The sequence below is a fragment of the Carassius auratus genome, chromosome 2 (genome assembly GCF_003368295.1).
Source record: "Carassius auratus strain Wakin chromosome 2, ASM336829v1, whole genome shotgun sequence".
Lineage (NCBI taxonomy): Eukaryota > Metazoa > Chordata > Actinopteri > Cypriniformes > Cyprinidae > Carassius > Carassius auratus.
In genome coordinates, this window is record NC_039244.1 from 12,797,718 (window position 1) to 12,815,766 (window position 18,049).

Below are 18,049 nucleotides of genomic sequence, written 5' to 3' on the forward strand. Positions count from 1 at the left end.
TGCTGAACTTAATGAACTTGCAAAGCAGTCGGTCTGCCAAAAATGAAGCCGCATAAAAAAGTGAAACTCAGTGAAGCTCTTGAGCCAATAGTGATTCAGCAGATCCAACGTCCTCATGATTTTAAAAGACGTGATGCATACTGACTGAAATGAACCCAGACAAAATAACATGGTGCCACTGAACTGACTCAACATAAATGGTCAAGCTCCATAATAATCAAGCTGGAAAAACTCTTTTGTACTTTTGTAGTGGGGCAGGACAATTTGGCATTGGCCACCGATCTGGGGAAGTGGTTTAGTGGTGTAGAGTTTACTTTTCCCAGACAACAGGCGAAGCTGAAATGCAGAAGACTGCATGTTCTGCTCTTTTTTAATACACATATTTAAGGGAAGTGTGCACAAATACAATGTTTAGTTTAGGCTATCTAAATATAGACTGTTGACAGGAATGCTCACAGGAACAGACAGGAAGTAAGACATATTTAATTTACAAATGGCTGCGCCCACTCTTACGTAAATGTTTTATTTTATTTTACTTACGGGAAAAAAAATTAATGATGACTTTTTTGTTTGTTTGTTTAGAAACAGAGCAAAGACAGAAACATATGAGCCAATTTCACTGCAATAGAGATATGTCTGACAACCGTAAATGAAAAGAATGTAAATGCTCTAAATAAAAGAAATGAATTGGAGAAACTGGGTTATTGTACTGAGGCAATTCTTTGGGTGTTACTGGGAACTTGCAGGAAAAAGGCTCTACAAGCACCAACATGCCAAACAAAAAGCTGTTGAAAAATGTCTTGTTCACTGGTGTGGAGAGACCAAATGACCTACCTGACAGAAGAAAGTGAAACGGATATTTAGTCTAGGTGAAAAGAAGAGCAGAAATCACAAAGGCTTGGATTTCCACCACACACAAAGTTCAAAAAGGGTTACAAGTCTGTGATGCAATTTAAGTTACGAAATCCACATGCTCACTGCACGTGTGTTATAAGAAAGAGCTGGAAACCGGCTGGGCAAGAAAACAAAAATTGGTCAGACCTAACTCAGGATTTGCCTTAGCAACTATAGTCTCCATTGTGTTTATTTGTTTAAATAAGCAAGTCATTAAAGTGATAGTTCACCCATAAATGAAAATTTACTCAGTTTACTCAGAGCTTCTTTCTTCTGTGGAACGTAAAAGAAGCTTGACTTCCACAGTATGGCTATGGGTGTAAAATACACAGGAGATGTGGGGGACTTGTCCCTGCCACATTTAGTTAAACATAAATCCATCCCCCGCACTTTTTTAGGGCAAGTGTGTTCACGCAGAGGTAACAAGATAGTCTAAACATGACCTGATGTTTTATTCATCTACAAAACAAGGCTACCTGAACAGTATGGAGTGCTAAACACTCTCACGTGTATGTTTCATTCATACTGGAAGCAGACGGATGCTTTTGTGCAGAAGTCCAAAACATGGACCAGGAAATTCCTAATATGGACAAAGGTAGCTGTTGCATGCTGTGTTGAGACAATAAACTCACGATTGCGACAATATATGGTTTATTTGTGTTTTTTAAGCAATCTCTAATAAATAAAATATGTATAATGCAGTGACAGACAGTTTAGAAATGATAAAAAGTATTTTCTGCCTTATTCTGTCATAAAAATGAAAAATAGTGTTTGTAGAATATATGTGTGTTTTGCTCCTCATGTGCCTTTCATGCCCATATTTGGTCCTTCCTGTTCCTGTCCCCATTGTGTTAATTTGATTCCAGGTGTTCCACGTTTTTTTCTATTGATCCCAGGCATCTTGTCATGTGCATTAATAATGTGATCAGCGTGTGGTATTGTTTATGTCTACATTAGTTTTCCTTATTATGATTAAACTTCTCTGGCTTGATTGTCTCCCCTTGCGCCTTACTCGAATCAGTAGGAGACCCGTGACAGATGTCAAGTATTTCATTTCTTAGTCAATTAAAAGTAAGAGCTAAGAAAAATATTAATAAATGAAACCCGTAAATAGGACAAAAAAATACATTAACATTACATTAATTTACATTGTAGCTTCTAAATAAAAATGTAATTAGCATGTGATTACAGTCATAAGCATTATTACACTGATATGATTGTATCCATGGCAAGATACACTAACATCCAGATGTTCACATTCCACAGATTCTAGTTTAGACAATCACCTGATGCTCACTCTAATACACTCTATTACTGTTCACAGATTGTGTAAAGTACATTAAAACATGCTCAAATCGTTATAACAGGGTGAGTATTAATTGCATCAGACATTGATTTTAACAGTCCTCTGTTTGGATGCTGTCAAGGACAACGAAATCAGGTGTTAAACCCTGCCTGTTCACGGTTGTCTGTATTCCCCTGAAAATGGCTTGCCATAGAAATGGGTTTGGAAAATATTGCTGAGCCAGTTGGTGAAAAAGATATGGCTGAACATGAATGATTGTTGATTACATATTTTCATACCAGTTCATACCTGAGCCAATAGGGCTTCCATTAGCATGCTAGTCTGTGCACTCCATTAAATTTCCTTGCCTGCATCTACTTGAAAGTTGTTGAGCATAACTTAAATTCTCCGCAGTGATGCAAATTTCTTAAATATTGTAATAAATTAATGGAACAACAAGTATGAATACGAAGCTCTGACTGTTACTTCACCCCTCAAATGAGCTAGTAGATTCAATTTAATGGGGACATTAACTGCATTTTTTTTATTTTATTTATTATTTTATAATGTTCCCCATCACTTGTAATGTTAGTGTGATTAAAAAAACAAAAACAATTTAGAAGTAATAGGCTATTTACACACACACACACGCACGCACACACACACACACACACAGAGAGAGAGAGAGAGAGAGAGAGAGAGAGAGAGAGAGACTGCATTGATCAGTGAGGCTGTTTTTTGCTAAACTTTAAACTTTTTTATATATATATATATATATATATATATATATATATATATATATATATATATATATACGTTTTAATGAATTGATAAGTTTTCAAAGACTTCTCTGTCATATGATGGTTGTGCATAATCATCCCCTCTGTACAGGTGGTCTGAACGCTCACTTGGCATCTCTTCCAGGAACAGACGTTTCCATTCCCAGTCTTGTGCCAGATTCCTGTTGTGCATCCAGCCAAAGTGCCGACCCCAAATGCGTAGACAGAGACAAAACCCCAATTCAGAAATTCCAGCTCCACATGCACAGACCATCAGGTTTAATGAATCATTCTGTCTTCTGGCTTGACTCATTACAGAAACAAAAAGTACAGTAATCAGACCAGCTACAATCCGGTTTACAGTAAACCGTTAGTCAGTGGGAGAAATGTGTTTAAGGATCATTATTATTTTTTCCTTACAGGTAAATAGAAACAACAGTCGGTGTAACAAAGCAGATTTGTGGCATTCCCAGAAAACCCTTTTATACTTTTTAAAACTGTAGAGAAACAATTCGACTTAACTGTTTGTGTGAAAGTGATCAGTGACATCACTTTGACATCAGTGGGAGTATGAGTTGATTTCATCGAAGGAAGAGATCTTGAGGTTTACACTCGGCTCAAAACAAACAAACAGAACTGTGTCCTTAGCAACAGGACTTGCTTAAGCAGTTTTAAAAAAGTGCCGGATCTGAGCTGAAGAGAATTGATAATCTAGATAACTTTTACCCTTAAAAGCCCTCACATCCGGTAAAAACATACCCACTCAACTCATCAACTGGGTCTAAAATGCAACTTACAAGTAACTGAATTTCAGAAAAAGAGCTGGTCAACATCTAATTTTGGTGATTATATTACATATGACATTGTGACTGATTTCAGGGATGTATATAAACAGACATAAGTAGTGTACACAGGTGTAAAGGTCTTTGACCACTTCATTTTGTTTTGCTTCACTCTGTATATTTGGCTTATAAACAGTGTTTCTTGTGGTGGTGATACTACTGTAAATGTCCTGTTTCCTGTTCCTGTTTTGTTAATTCAGATGTCATAGGTCATTTCCAAGGCTCATATTACAACAACTATTAAAAAAGAACAATTGAAATCAACACCAAATCGCTACTCACTATTTAATAAATAGTTTCATTAAATCAAATTTTGAGGCTCTTAAACTCTTAACTCTCAAATGACCTCATCCTTAAATATAGAGGTGCTTCTATTTAGTATTTTTCAAAATCCTTTTTCTTTCAAGGTTTAAATTAGATCTCGAATCCCTGATTGTCAGTTTGAAACTCACTGAACTGAAGTGTATGAATGATTTAAAGGTCCCATTTTCCATGCTTTTTTGAAGCTGTGATTGTGTTAACAGTGTGTAATATAACGTGTTCATGTTTCGCATGTAAAAAAACACAGTATTTTTCACACAATTCACCCATCTGTGTACCTCTGTTTTCACTGTCATAAAAACGGGCTAATGACTTCCTTGTTCTATGAAGTCCCTCCTTCAGAAATACGTATCGAATTCTGATTGTGCCAGTGGTTCCTTTGTTGTGATTCGACAGCAGCTTAGCGCAGGCTGCCATCCTGGAAATGCGATTGGGCTAGTTTTGGACAAGTTTTGAGAAGCAATTGGACAGGATTTGTTTTGAAAACCCGGCAATCCTGATCTGAACACATGTACTTATAATCACAGAAAGCCTTTACTGACGAGATGTGCATGCAAATCACATTTGATTTTTTTGAAAAGCCCTAACATTAAGTTAAAGAGTAACTAAACCCTAAACCAACTTTTTTTTTAGTTAATTATCTGTAAGAATGGGGCTCTATTAGTGCTGTTTATTGATTTGAATAACTTTTTTGACATTTGAGCATAAAGTGTTTTAATTCTACAATATATGGTGTAAAAACGTCTGAGTGCTGCCCTCTTCAGGTTGAACGGTGGCTACTGCAGTTGATTTTTCCTATTGGATGTTTACAGTGTTACGTGACGTAAGCGGTAGCAGGTGACGTAAGCAGTTTCCAGCTCACCACGCCCTTTAGTACGAGCTACCACACCCTTGGCAGTATAAAACCGTCTTGTTCCGTCAAAATCACTGTAGTGAGTCAGGAGTTGGAATTGCGAGTATTGAAAATGACCAGGATAGACTATTATAGTATCTATCTATACTTTTTTAGATTATTTTGTGTAGCCTATGTAGTTAATTAGCATAGCTGTTAGTGTAACATTAGTATTGTTAGAAGCATAGTTAGTAGCATAGTATTGCATCAGTTAGGATAGCTTCAAGTTGGCGTAGATTTATCTGTATTTAGTACAGTGATCAGGATGGTACATATGTGTAGTGTTACTGGTTGCGACAGCACTGCTGGACTGCTGGACTGCATAGTTTTCCATCAGACTTTAAAATTAGGCGCCAGTGGTTGCATGCACCCGCCTAGAGCTGGAGTGTGCAAACTGCATTTTATGCAGAATTGCTTCTCCAATGCAATGGTTAATGCAATAGTTACCCTTTAACAAAGCTAAACAGCTTTGCCCTTTGTGTAATAAGTTACAGAAACTGTTAAACACACCGACTTAAATAATAAAATACACTTACCGGTTGTGGTCCATAAACATCGCCTTCTCCAGACAAAGAGGGAACTGCTCCATCTTTCAAAAATAATCTTTGTGCGAATGCGGCATTAAACTGTGTGACGAGTGGGGCGGGGCTGAGAGCCGTGGGAACCGGAGTGAGGCCGGTGGAGTGATTGGAGATGAGCAACACCTGCTCGACCAGTTTCGAGTCACACGGAGGAGATGGATGGATATAAAACAGGAGCGACGACAGTGACGGCCGAGAGAGGACCAGGCCTGGGTTTTAGTTTGTGTTTTGATTTTGTTTTGAGCTGACGCGCTGTTTTGTCTTTATTTTGATTATTAAATATCATTATATGACATGATATGATTGTCCGCCGGTTCCCGCCTCCTTCTTCCCGTGATCATGGAGTTCTTACATTGCTACAGTGGTGCCGAAACCAGGGAGAAGGAGAGACGCACTGCTGAAGATCCCTTGTCGCTGTGGTGAATCCGCGGTGCCATCGAGCAGGCGAGGGAGTGTGCCGCCATGAGCACTCGAGGTGGTGGGCTGGAGTGAATTGTCGGGGACGGGCGAGCTTGCTGCCGGCCGCCCGTGATGTGGAGGGGCGGCTGCCATCCGGTAGGGAGCGGAGGAGTCGGCGCCATTCGCCAGGGGGCCGGAGCCTGCTGCCGTCCGCCTGAATGGGGAGGAGCAGGGAACGGGGGACTCCTGCCGGCTGCCCAAAACCCGAGGGCCGTCCAGTGCTACCACCAGGCACCACGGAGGAAATCACCCAGCTGGTGGAGGGCCGAGCAGCAGTGCGTGTGGGAACTGGAATTTTTTTTTCCTCCTCTCTCCCCTCTCTCGTCTCTGTCACTCCTCCTTCCATCTACTTTTCTCTCGCCTCGTCTGTCCTACCCCCAGGTTCCTGCAGTTCACCTTGAGCAGTCCCCCCGGAGGGGGCGGGGGGGTTTGTGCGGGGGTAGAGCACAGTCTTGAGGGTATCCCCCAGCCAGCGAGGCTCGATGGGGGTATGTGACGAGTGGGGCGGGGCCGAGAGCCATGGGAACTGGAGCGAGACCTGCTCGACCCACCGGTCTCGAGTCCCACGGAGGAGATGGAAGGATATAAAACAGGAGCGACGACAGTGATGGACGAGAGAGGACCAGGCCTGGGTTTTAGTTTGTGTTTTGTCTTTATTTTGATTTAAAATATCATTTGATTGTCCACCGGTTCCCGCCTCCTTCTTCCCGATGATTATGAAGGTCTTATTGTTACAAACTGATTGAGATTGAGGAAGCTGTCCTCAGCAAAATCGGGAACCAAGTTAAACATAAATTGTAACCATTGATCTCCCAGTACAGCGTCCCTGGGAAGCCCAAACAAAGGTGAATGGACTCTGAAATGAAAATAACAGTGTTTCGACGACATGGCGACAAACACAAACGCAACTCTTCCTCTTCTCAGTCGGAGAACAACAAGACCAAGCCCCCTTTATTGTGTATTCATGTGGGCGGACGTTAGTCAAAAAACTGTTTTTGTGACGTCATTACTGCGGGAAGTAGAGGGATGTAGTCCAAATGGGTCGTTCGTTGTAGGCAAATTCTGTTAAATAAAATATCTCGCTTGGTATTGATTGAACATTGAGCTTTAGAATTTACAGATATTATTTATACTCTAACAACAACATTACACACTAACTAAAGTTTAAAACATGGGATCACGAAGAACGGGACCTTTAAACTATGAACTTTTATGGCCTTCAGCAAGCAACAATGACTTAACTGGTAATCATATAGCAATGTTGCCATTAGCCATTTTTAAAAGAAGTATGCTGTGTGTTGAGAAAAGTGTCTAGTCTGTTGTCTTCCTCTGAACTCATACAGTGGGTGAAACTCACATTATCAGAGAGAACCTGCTGGTGACCTGAAACCTATGTGTATGACAAATTGATAGTCTGTCAAAAAGAAAAAGTACATGATGATGTCGTTCTACATCTTAAACACCAAATTAATTTATGCCAGAACTGTAAAATCTTGTGCATTAATCATCAATTTGTCATAGTTGCGGTCCACTGATGTCAGTACAAAACTAAATGATGTGTACATTTTCACCTGTTATACTTTACACAATCACAGTGATGTTACTGTTGAAATCTATGATGTAGGTGATCTGTATGTGATAATGACAACTCTGTTACTGCTTGGCATGTTGTAGCCATTCAGTGACATATTAATCATTGATTTGTCATACAGTAGGTGTTCATATCATGTTAAATCTCATATCGTGTTAAATGCGTGCTAGATGGATTTGACAAGCACAATATTTGAATCTCACAAAGATAGCACTCCATGTACTAATGGAGATGTGCTAAAACCCAAAAAAAAAAAAACTTTTAATTAATCTCAGACATGCTCACAAAAAGTAAACTGGCACAGAAGTTATTTAATTTCCCTCTAGTGAAACAAGAGCTACTCCCTTGATGATTAGCCCATGTTCATAAACTTCCATTTACCCTTATGAAAAAGAAGTTTATTCAAGCGTGCTATTAGTATACTTCTTTTAAACTTAAAAATAGGAAAGTATGCTTTTAGTTTATTTTTTATGTACTTTATGTACTCCTCAGAAATACTTAACTTATACCTACAGAAAGTTGAAGTATATTTGAGCTATACTTGCGCTCCTAGAATCCGTGTTTTCTTTGTTATACTGTAGAGGGCGCTAGTACACATGTTCTGCATAGAATAAAAAAAAAAAATCATTCAGTGAAGAGAGAACTACTAGAACACTGATATTTGTATACTTGCTACATAAAGTATACTTAAAAATATACTTGAAGTAACTTAAGTATAATTTATAAAATAAACTTGAAGTAAGCTACTTTTTGGTATGGGTATCCATAATTTTCGGATCAGAAAACAATTTTCTCAACTTACTCTGACTTTGGTGTAGAGGTCATTTTAAATCATTTTTAAACTGGAGAACTTAAGTGAAATAAATTTTTCTTTTACATTAGAAAAATCCCACAAAACGACATAAAACATTCAAATCAATTCAAGCCAAGTAAAGCACCTTTATTTGTTTAGCACTTCATACAATACTAATTGTGTCAAGGCAGATTTACAGTGTCAAACAGGAAAGTACTTTTTCAGTACATAACAGTGAGTCATTTTCCCTAAAGCTAAGTAAGTTAAGTGATGATTCAGTGACGTCATCATCCAGCTCTCTTCCAATAGTGTCTGTGCTATCAGTCAAGCGTCCCCAACTAAGTACGTCAAAGGCAACAGCGGCAATAAAACCAAAACTCCATCGGTGACAGAAATGGAGATGACCAGCATGGCGTGGTTTATTTCCAGGCTGTAACACAGGTCAGATTGTGCAGAGGACTCCTCTGGTTCCTATGGTCTCGTGCCGATGATCATCAAGGTGACAAGGTTTTAGCAGGGTTTCTAGGGCTCATCTTATTTGACATTGTCTCCGCTGACATTCGGGGCTGTGGAGGTCGTCTCAGGACAGTGCATCATGCATCCAAAACATCACAGCAGTTCATGGCAATTATTAAAAAGATTTAAACTTTTATTGTACTCTCAGGGCATGTTTCTAAGATCATACAGTACATTTCATTTCGATGTGTTCAGACAATGTCAAAAAAGCATCCTTACTTCCTTTTTGTCCCTTTTGCCATCCAGTTTGGAATATTAAAAATGTTTTAAATAATTTTTTCCTTTATGGTCTGAAGATCCTGATCAGTTTGCTATATTTCACAACATAAACAATATATAACAATATATATATATATATGTGTGTGTGTGTGTGTGTGTGTAAAATATAACTATATATAAAATATAACTATATATAAACATAATCATATATATATATATATAAATCATATGGTTACTAAGTCATACGGAAGTAAGCATTCCTGGTGGGTGAGGATTACTTAAAAAATCCAGCACAATCCAGCTCTAACGTCTGTTTAAACTGTCATTTCCGCTGCATATTGTGATAAAACCATATGAGGTCAGCCTGAGAAACACTCACACGTGTTGTTGTTTCTGTGTAGAGCAAGTCTGCCTGGGTTGTAAAAACTTTCACTTCTTACACAACAGGCTGTCTGACTCCTTTAGCTGTGCCGGCCCGTGCCAGGTGCTTCTGCACTGCTGGTAACACAGTAACTGGATTACTATGGTGGTTTATGTTTTAAAGTATAAAGCAGATTTGTTCACATAGTTTGTTTTCTTATAACATTATAGAATTTCATAATAAAAATGGTTATAAAATCTAAAATACAAAATGGTTTTGTATTTTAACAGGCTTCAAATGGTTGCTGAAATGTTATCACATTTGAAATAATTTTAAATGTCTGGCAACAACAGCTGCCATATTTTCTTTTAAATCTAACAGAATAAATGAACATTAACATGATCAGTTTTTTATATGCACACTATTATACCAAAGTTTGGACACATGACTGAATTTAACTGAATAATGCTTAATGACTAACTGAATAATATATATATATAATTACCTCATGAAGTTGAGATTAAAGTAGAATAGTGTGTGCAAAGCTGTGATCTATGTGGGTCATAAAGGTATTTGTTTACAGTAAACTTATCAAGAAGAAAAAGTTAAACAATGTGTTATGCAACACAATACCCAAGTACTAAGTGTGTCAAATAAAGGGCGTCAATACCCTGAGGAAATTATTGTGCAAACAGCTGGTTGGCAGATTGCCCTGCTTAGATAAAGCATGAGTGTGCTGATATAACATATACTGTAGTTGCTGGGAGATCTCTCTGCTGCCCACTCACACAGCAGCTTATGAAACCTTTAAGACATTTTAATGGATTTTACCACCATCTGGTGATGCATGAAAAACTAAATTTTTGCTAACTGTTTCCTTACTAATTTACTCTTTGTGTCCCATTGCAGAGGGTGAGAGAATGTAAAGTATGCTGAAATTAGATAAGAAGGACATGGAACAACATGTTAGAATCACACAAGTCATGTGCAGACAGGAAGGGATCAGTTTGTACACCAACTACCTTACCCAGGTGTCATAACGCTTCACATTCATGTCATGACATGATTTTTAGATATGTAATCGCCAGCAAACTTTATGAAGATGAAAAACACATTATGAAATTACGGTTCCCACACCATTTTAAATTATTCATTATAGCTTGATAATGCTAAAATTAAAACTAAATAATACACTAAAATTTATTTAATAGAGAATGTCCTCTCAAAAAAAAAAAAAAATCTTCTTCTTCTTCTTCTTTTTTAAATAGGCTTTTCTGTGAGTTTTCCAGGTCTTAAAAATATGTCGGATTTTAAGTTAAATCAACTTTCATAAGCATGTACAGTAATTTATTTATTTTTTTTATTGTAAAATTTGTTAAATAGAGGGTTGAAAAACTAACCTAAACACTTATCACACTAACGGTGACTTAAAAAACCATCAAACCACTAAATAAATGTTTAATCCTTTCAACATAAAGGACAACTAAATGTACAGATCCTCATAATTTCCCATGTTTTGACCAACCACATAAAATGAAATGATTCAAGCACAAGGGATTATGGGTATTCCCACCATGCTAGCCACATTGCTTCTCCAGTAGATATTAGGTGCAATAATACAGTTTTATAAGCTTTACTGAAAGCAAACCAGAACTGTTTAATTTACAGGTAAATCCAGTATTGCCGTGTGTGTGTGTGTGTGTGTGTGTGTGTGTGTGTGTGTGTGTGTGACAAACTAGAAGCTGGATGTCTTGCACTGTAAGTGCCAGGCTGTGCTTTGTCTGTTTATCTCTCTCTGTGACGGGCTTCTTTAATTCCTCTACTGTAATTCCATTACATCACACCGTATTATTTCTCAGATGTAACCATGATGTCCATGGCATTATTATCAGAGACAGTACATAGCAAAGGCAGGTAGTCAAAGCAAACACTCAGGTAAGAATGACATTCCTCTGACTATTCTGTTGTTTACTATACCTACTGTACATTAATACTAACAGATTGAAAATATTGAAATGCGTAATGATCACTTAAGCATGTTTTTTTCTGAGATACTGTAGTTCTTTCAGGTGTTGTACTGTATGTACAGGATGCTCAAACAATAGAAAAAAATAAATAACCTCTTGAACAGTATATTTCACATAAATAACTGCTGAGAAATATGTTTCCCTTAAATAAATAATGTTTAATTATGCAGTTTTTGGTGTTTAGGTTTATAATACTGCAAAAACATATCTAAATCTTGCCTTCGATAGACCTGCTGTGCATGAATCCTGCAACTAGCACTTTTGCTAATGAAACTTGTTGATGTGAATGAAAATCTGAGGTAAAAATAGAGAGATGACAAAGCAATCTGAAGGAGCTGGACTGAACAAGATTACTTATACTGACATATTTCTGAGTATGTCTTGTTCGTAGAATCCAGTTGATCAGCACAATTCTTTGCTAAAATCACGCACAATGGTAGTGTTCTGTGAAAACCACATAAATGCAGGTGGTTTGTTAAGACTGAGATGCTCAACATTTCCATATTCAGGTGTGTATATGTGTAACATTAGTGTAATATTTAGTACATAAATACAGCACTTTAAAATGCAAGAAAACAGGAGCACTGTGGGAAAACCCATTAGTCACAACAATATAATCTGATCCTAATTCTAATCCAAGAAAGTAATCTGCTAATTCCACCTCAATTTGGATAATTGTAACATAATCTGACAGTGTCAAGAGCTCAAACAGCAGAAATAAAATCTAAATTGGTTACATTAGAATAACTGCACAAGTGTAACTGATTGTGACATAAAACTTCCCAGTTGTTTGTTCATCTCATATAGTCTGGAAATATAAAATGCAAAAATATCAACCAGGGCAGGTCATTTCTTAGAGGAGTTGCTCAAGATGGGCAAGTCCAGATGGAGCAACAATTTACTATTATTCTTCAATCCTTAAACTGAAACCACAAGCACAAATAAATTAATAAAGGCTCATAGGAACTGTAATTTCTATCATCAGCTCTCCTAGGAGGATTCATCATGTCAGGTTCACCTGAGATTGAGGAACTACCAGCAACACAAACAGGTGAAAAAAGATTGAATCAGTGATATTGAAACAAAGAAAGATCTAGGTTAGTATCGCTCTGATTGCAGAACACATCCTGCAAACATCCCTTACGTAAAAATAAAGTTTATTCAAGCGTGCAATTAGTATACTTCATTTAAACTAAAAATAGTAAAGTATTATTTAAATTTACTTTTTATGTATTCCTCTTTTATTTAAGTATACATTTAAGTATACTTGACTTACACTTACAAAAATTCTAAATATATTTGAGCTATACTCCTAGAATCTGTGTTTTCATTATTATACAGTAGAGGGCGCTAGTACACATCTTCTGCACAGGATTTCCAAAGAAACACAAGTGAAGAAGAAAAAAGAAACACCAGATACTAACAAATGTAATCTAAAACAATCATCTGACATGAAACAGCATCAAAACTGTAACGTTGTGGAATAAAATGTAGACCGATGAAGAGATAATAATTACAGTCAAGCTATGGTGTTGATCGACTCCATCTACGTTTTGATTATCATTCTGAATCCAATTTATTTTTTATGAAACTTCCCCACATTAAAGTGTTTTAAAAAAAGAATACGGGAAGCTAGAATGAAATGTTTTTGTTTACAAGCAGACCCTGTTCTTTCTTTGGATGTTTTGGATGTTCAGATATTCATATGACAAAATATATACAAATTAAAACCTAAATGGGGACATAGTAGTATACATAATGTAAAGTTAACTTAAAGAAAACTTGAGTATACTTGTATAAATGAGTATACTTGTAGTATAAAACTACTAAACTAGTAGTTTACAAAGACTATACTTCAAAGTGTACAAAGTTTTTAATCAGTAAACTATCAGTGTACATGTAAGTTCACTTTTAAGATAATTGCAATACAAACTATGAACATAGAGGTTAACTAGATGTGTACTCAAAGTTTGCTACTGTTATACTTAAGTATACTTTAATTTACTAGAAAATGGGCCAATTTAGTCCCAAGGAGTATTGAAACAGTACACTTACAAGTATACTACTAGAACACTAAATATCTGAAAACTTGCTACATAAGGTATACTTAAAAATATACTTGAACTTTAATTAAGTATACTTAGTAAAATAAACTTGAAGTATACTACTTTTTGGTAAGAGATCTATTCATTATTCACACTAATGATGAGGTAATACTGGAGATTTCCCTCATTATGCTGTGATACACCCAAGAGCTGTAATTAAAGGCTGCAGTCTGGAAACTGATTTCAACTTGATTTATCCAACAACCGACTGACTAAAAGGACAAATTCAGATATTAAATGACTAAAATCCATTGCATCTCAGGGCCCAAAGGTGTGATCCATGACTGGAGAAAGTTCAAACTTGAGAGTGAGGACCATGAAAGCGTCCCTTCCAACAAGAGAGAGCTCCTCAGACAGATGTCCAACCCCAAATCCAGTAAAGACGACACCCAGGAAAAAGTCTTGCACAAGGTAACAGTGAAAAATTCCCAACTGACATCTACACAAAGATAACAAACACCAGAAAGTGAGTCGTTTTAATTCCAAACCCATCCCATCATTATAGCATACCAGTCAAATGCACACAGCTACTCATTCTGTATAATTCATATTTTCCACATTTTAAAACGATAGTGAAGTCATCAAAACTCTGAAATGAGGTCAAATTATGCAGTGATTAAAACAATTTAAGCAAATCTTCATGAGGTAACCATAGTGCCTAATACATTGTTTTGACTACATTTCTAACAGTTTTTTAAATAAATGTTTTTACATTTATTTGATCGACAATACATTTCTGTGATGAAACTATTCTCATATGCTGATTTGCTACTCAAGAAACATTTATTATTATTATTATTATTATTATCAATGTTGAAAACACCTGTGCTGCGTAATATTTTTCCATGAAAACCACAATATGTATTTATTTAGTCATTGTGGAAACCTCAAAACTTTTTTGAAGGATTCTTTGATGAACGGAAAATTCAAAACAACAACATGTATGCGAAATAGAAATAATTTGAAACACTTTTGATCAATTTAATGTGTCCTTGCTAAGTTAAAGTATTAATTTCTTTGTTAAAAAAAAATCTAAGTGACCCCAAACTTTTGAATTGTGTATGCTTTTCCTTCAAACAAAACAAAAATAATTTAAAGTTTTATAAAGAAATTCATACATACACAATTTATAATGTACAATTAACTACAAAAATAATTTCAAGTGTTCAACACTAAAACTGAAAGGTTTTTAAAGATAATCAGAATCATTTCCGAATCAATTCTAGAAGTTTGTCCAGTATTTGCTTTGCACATTAATTAAAATTGGTTTGTTGCTTTGTCTGCCCCCATGCAGATGAGCGTTCAGGAGTACGAAATGATCCAAGAAGAGGATGAAAGGTGTCTGCGTAAGTATCGTAGGCAGTGCATGCAGGAGATGCACGAGCACCTGAGTTTTGGGCCTAAATTCGATGTGGTGTTTGAGTTGGATAGTGGGGAGGCCTTCTTGGATGTCATCGAGAAAGAGCACCGCCTAACTCTAGTGGTTGTGCACATCTATGATGATGGGATCAGAGGATGTGACGCTCTTAACAACTGCTTGACTTGCCTGGCAGCAGAGTACTCTACCGTCAAATTCTGCCGAATCCGAGCGTCTGCCACAGGGGCAGGTGAGCGTTTTTCAGACGACGTTCTGCCCGCTCTGCTGGTGTACAAGGCCGGAGAGCTGCTGGGCAACTTCATGTCTATCACAAAGCACCTGAATGAGGAGTTCTTCGCCCTGGATGTGGAGAACTTCCTAAATGAGTACGGACTGCTGCCAGAGAAAGAGCTTGCAGCTGGCCCCGAGGAGGACGAGAATGCTGACGTGGAATGATCGAGGAAATTCAACGGGTGGAAATGAATTACATTAGTCAACCTAGTTTCAGAGATAGATCTGAGTAGTAATGATGCTGTGACTACTGGGCCGTGGTGACTCCAACAAACACACACACACCTGTAGCACGTGATTTACAGTGCTTAAATACGTCATAGTGTTGTCGAAGGCATACATTCATGATCATTTCATTTGCCAGCGTTCCCACAATTTTTGACGAATGAGTTTCCATTCATTTCTATGACCTTTATAGTAATTTGTGATGACTTGATAAGGATTTTTTTCAAACCATTCAATTTAAGATTAACTCCTTAATCATTATGACTGATTTATGAAGCAGTTCGGCTGATTTGCAGTGAAAAGGAAAAGACTTACAAGGATTATTTTTCAGATCCACAGAGAAATTCTCCTCTGTATCGCAGTGCTTTGATCGACTCAAGTTTAAGTGCTGATTTCTCCTTTGTCAATCCTGTTCCCCTGTCTGTCCTTTAAACTATTATATCTGTATAAAGGCAAAAATGGCAAAAAATAATATTTAAAAAAGACAAGGTAAAAATTATTCACTCACAAATTGAACATTATTATGATTTGCTGAGAAGCTGATTAAATATTTATTAATAATAAATAATAATGTACACTTACTGTTAACAGGCTTGGGGTCTGTAATTATTATTTTTTTAAAATAAGATAATACCTTAATTCATTAGGTATGCATTGAACTGATGAAAATTGATTATAAAGACATTTATAATTTTACAAGTTTTATTTATTTATTTATTTCAAATTAACTATTCAAAGTAGCCTGTAAAAACGCAGGCTTTGCACAAAAATATTAAGCAACACAACTGTTTTCATAACTGACATTAAGAGGAAGTGTTTTGTAAGCATCAAAACAGCATATTAATGATTACTGAAGGATCATGTAACACTATAGTAATGGCTGCTGCAACATTGCCATCAAAGAAATAAATTACACTTTAAAATACATTAAAACTGATTTGTTCATTGTTTGCTCAATGTGACTGTTTTATTGTATTTGATCAAATATTGACATTGATCAAATAAATGCAGCCTTAGTGAACAAAATAAACTTTTTTCTTTTAAAATATACAGACTCAAAATTAAATTTCTCTGACATGTTTCTGTAATCTTCTGAGCATGCTTAGGATTGCCACATGGAGCAATTTGACATGAAAGTCAAACTGTCACACGTTACTTGTCATCCATCATGTATCGAGCTGCTATCTGCTTAATGAATAAATTATATGAGAAAAAGTGTGATTTCATATGTTGTGACACCAGAGTGACTTCAAGAAAACCCTGAAAGGCCGAGCACACTCCTCACACCTATATGTCTTCATGACTAGTTTTGTGCTACAGATGCCATTCCAGGTAAAACGTGTCCGGACATGTACAGACTAACTCACAAATCACAGGATGACTGTGTGTATTAGAGAGCATTCATGTGTAAGTGCTCGTTTGAGGGTGCAGGGGAATGTGATTTAGGTCAGCGTATCATTGTTAAACCTTAAGAAGAAAGAGACAGAAAAAAAAACACCAACAACAAAAAAACGCGAACATTTTTAAGGGCTTTGTATTGTAGAAATAGTAAAGTATGTACCACCAGTGGGTCCTTGATCTGAAGAACATTTAAGATTTAGAAAAGAGGAGCGGCATTAAAGGAATAGTTCACCCCAAAATTTTAAATTCTGTCATCATTTATTCAGCCTCAGGTTATTTCAAACCTGTATGAATTTCTTTTTTCAGTTGAACACAAAAGAAAATATTTTGAAAAATATTGGTTACCATACAGTTGATGGTCCCCAATGACTTCCATATTATGGAAAAAATACTGTGGAAGTCAGTGGGGACCATCAACCTTTTTTTTTTCTTCAGAATATTTTGTGTCCAACAGAAGAAATAAATGTATACAGGGTTGAAACAACTTGAGGGAGAGTAAATGATGACCTTTAACTTGTATATATATATATATACACACACACACATTATATATATAATTATATATAAATATATATATAAAAGTTAAAGGGAAAGTTCACCCAAAAATGACAATCCTGTCATCATTTACTCTCATCAAGTTGTTTCCAGCAATCATATTTCATGCCAAAAGGATTTTCCGTTCAGTTAAACTTAAAATAAAAGTTCCTTTATGCCTTTAATGCTTCGACAGTACAAAAGCCAGAAGAAACTGGTTTGATAATGACATGACAAATGGCACATTGACGATATAAAGGAAAACCACAAACGTGCAGAATGACAACAATTAAAGGGGGGGGGGGTGAAATGCTCGTTTTCACTCAATATCCTGTTAATCTTGAGTACATATAGAGTAGTACTGCATCCTTCATAAATCCAAAAAGTCTTTAGTTTTATTATATTCATAAGAGAAAGATAGTCTGTACCGATTTTTCCCGGAAAAACACGACCGGCTAGAGGCGTGACGTGTGGGCGGAGCTAAAGAATCACGAGCGCGAATAGGCTTTTGCGTTGAGATCATGTGGAAGCTGTGACATTACCGTGAGGAAAAACCCATCATCCAAAACAAACCAT

The 18,049-nt window shown here is 36.6% G+C and overlaps 1 protein-coding gene across 1 annotated transcript; it reads left to right on the forward strand.

Moving 5' to 3' along the window:
- The first annotated feature begins 11,258 nt into the window (after window positions 1-11,258).
- On the forward strand, window positions 11,259-15,896 carry LOC113116221 (phosducin-like). Its single transcript, XM_026284242.1, has 4 exons — window positions 11,259-11,468; window positions 12,546-12,611; window positions 13,928-14,076; window positions 14,960-15,896. Exons 2-4 carry the CDS (start codon window positions 12,566-12,568, stop codon window positions 15,476-15,478), a joined length of 714 nt encoding a protein of 237 aa, XP_026140027.1. The 5' UTR covers window positions 11,259-11,468; window positions 12,546-12,565; the 3' UTR covers window positions 15,479-15,896.
- Window positions 15,897-18,049: the final 2,153 nt, after the last annotated feature.

What these genes read in the sequence shown, in the direction of transcription:
- LOC113116221 (XM_026284242.1), top strand. Translation starts at nt 12,566, where the DNA reads ATGTCAGGTTCACCTGAGATTGAGGAACTACCAGCAACACAAACAG. An exon ending in ACTACCAGCAACACAAACAG is followed by an intron (nt 12,612 to 13,927) that starts GTGAAAAAAGAT and finishes ATTGCATCTCAG; the next exon opens with GGCCCAAAGGTGTGATCCAT. An exon ending in AGGAAAAAGTCTTGCACAAG is followed by an intron (nt 14,077 to 14,959) that starts GTAACAGTGAAA and finishes GCCCCCATGCAG; the next exon opens with ATGAGCGTTCAGGAGTACGA.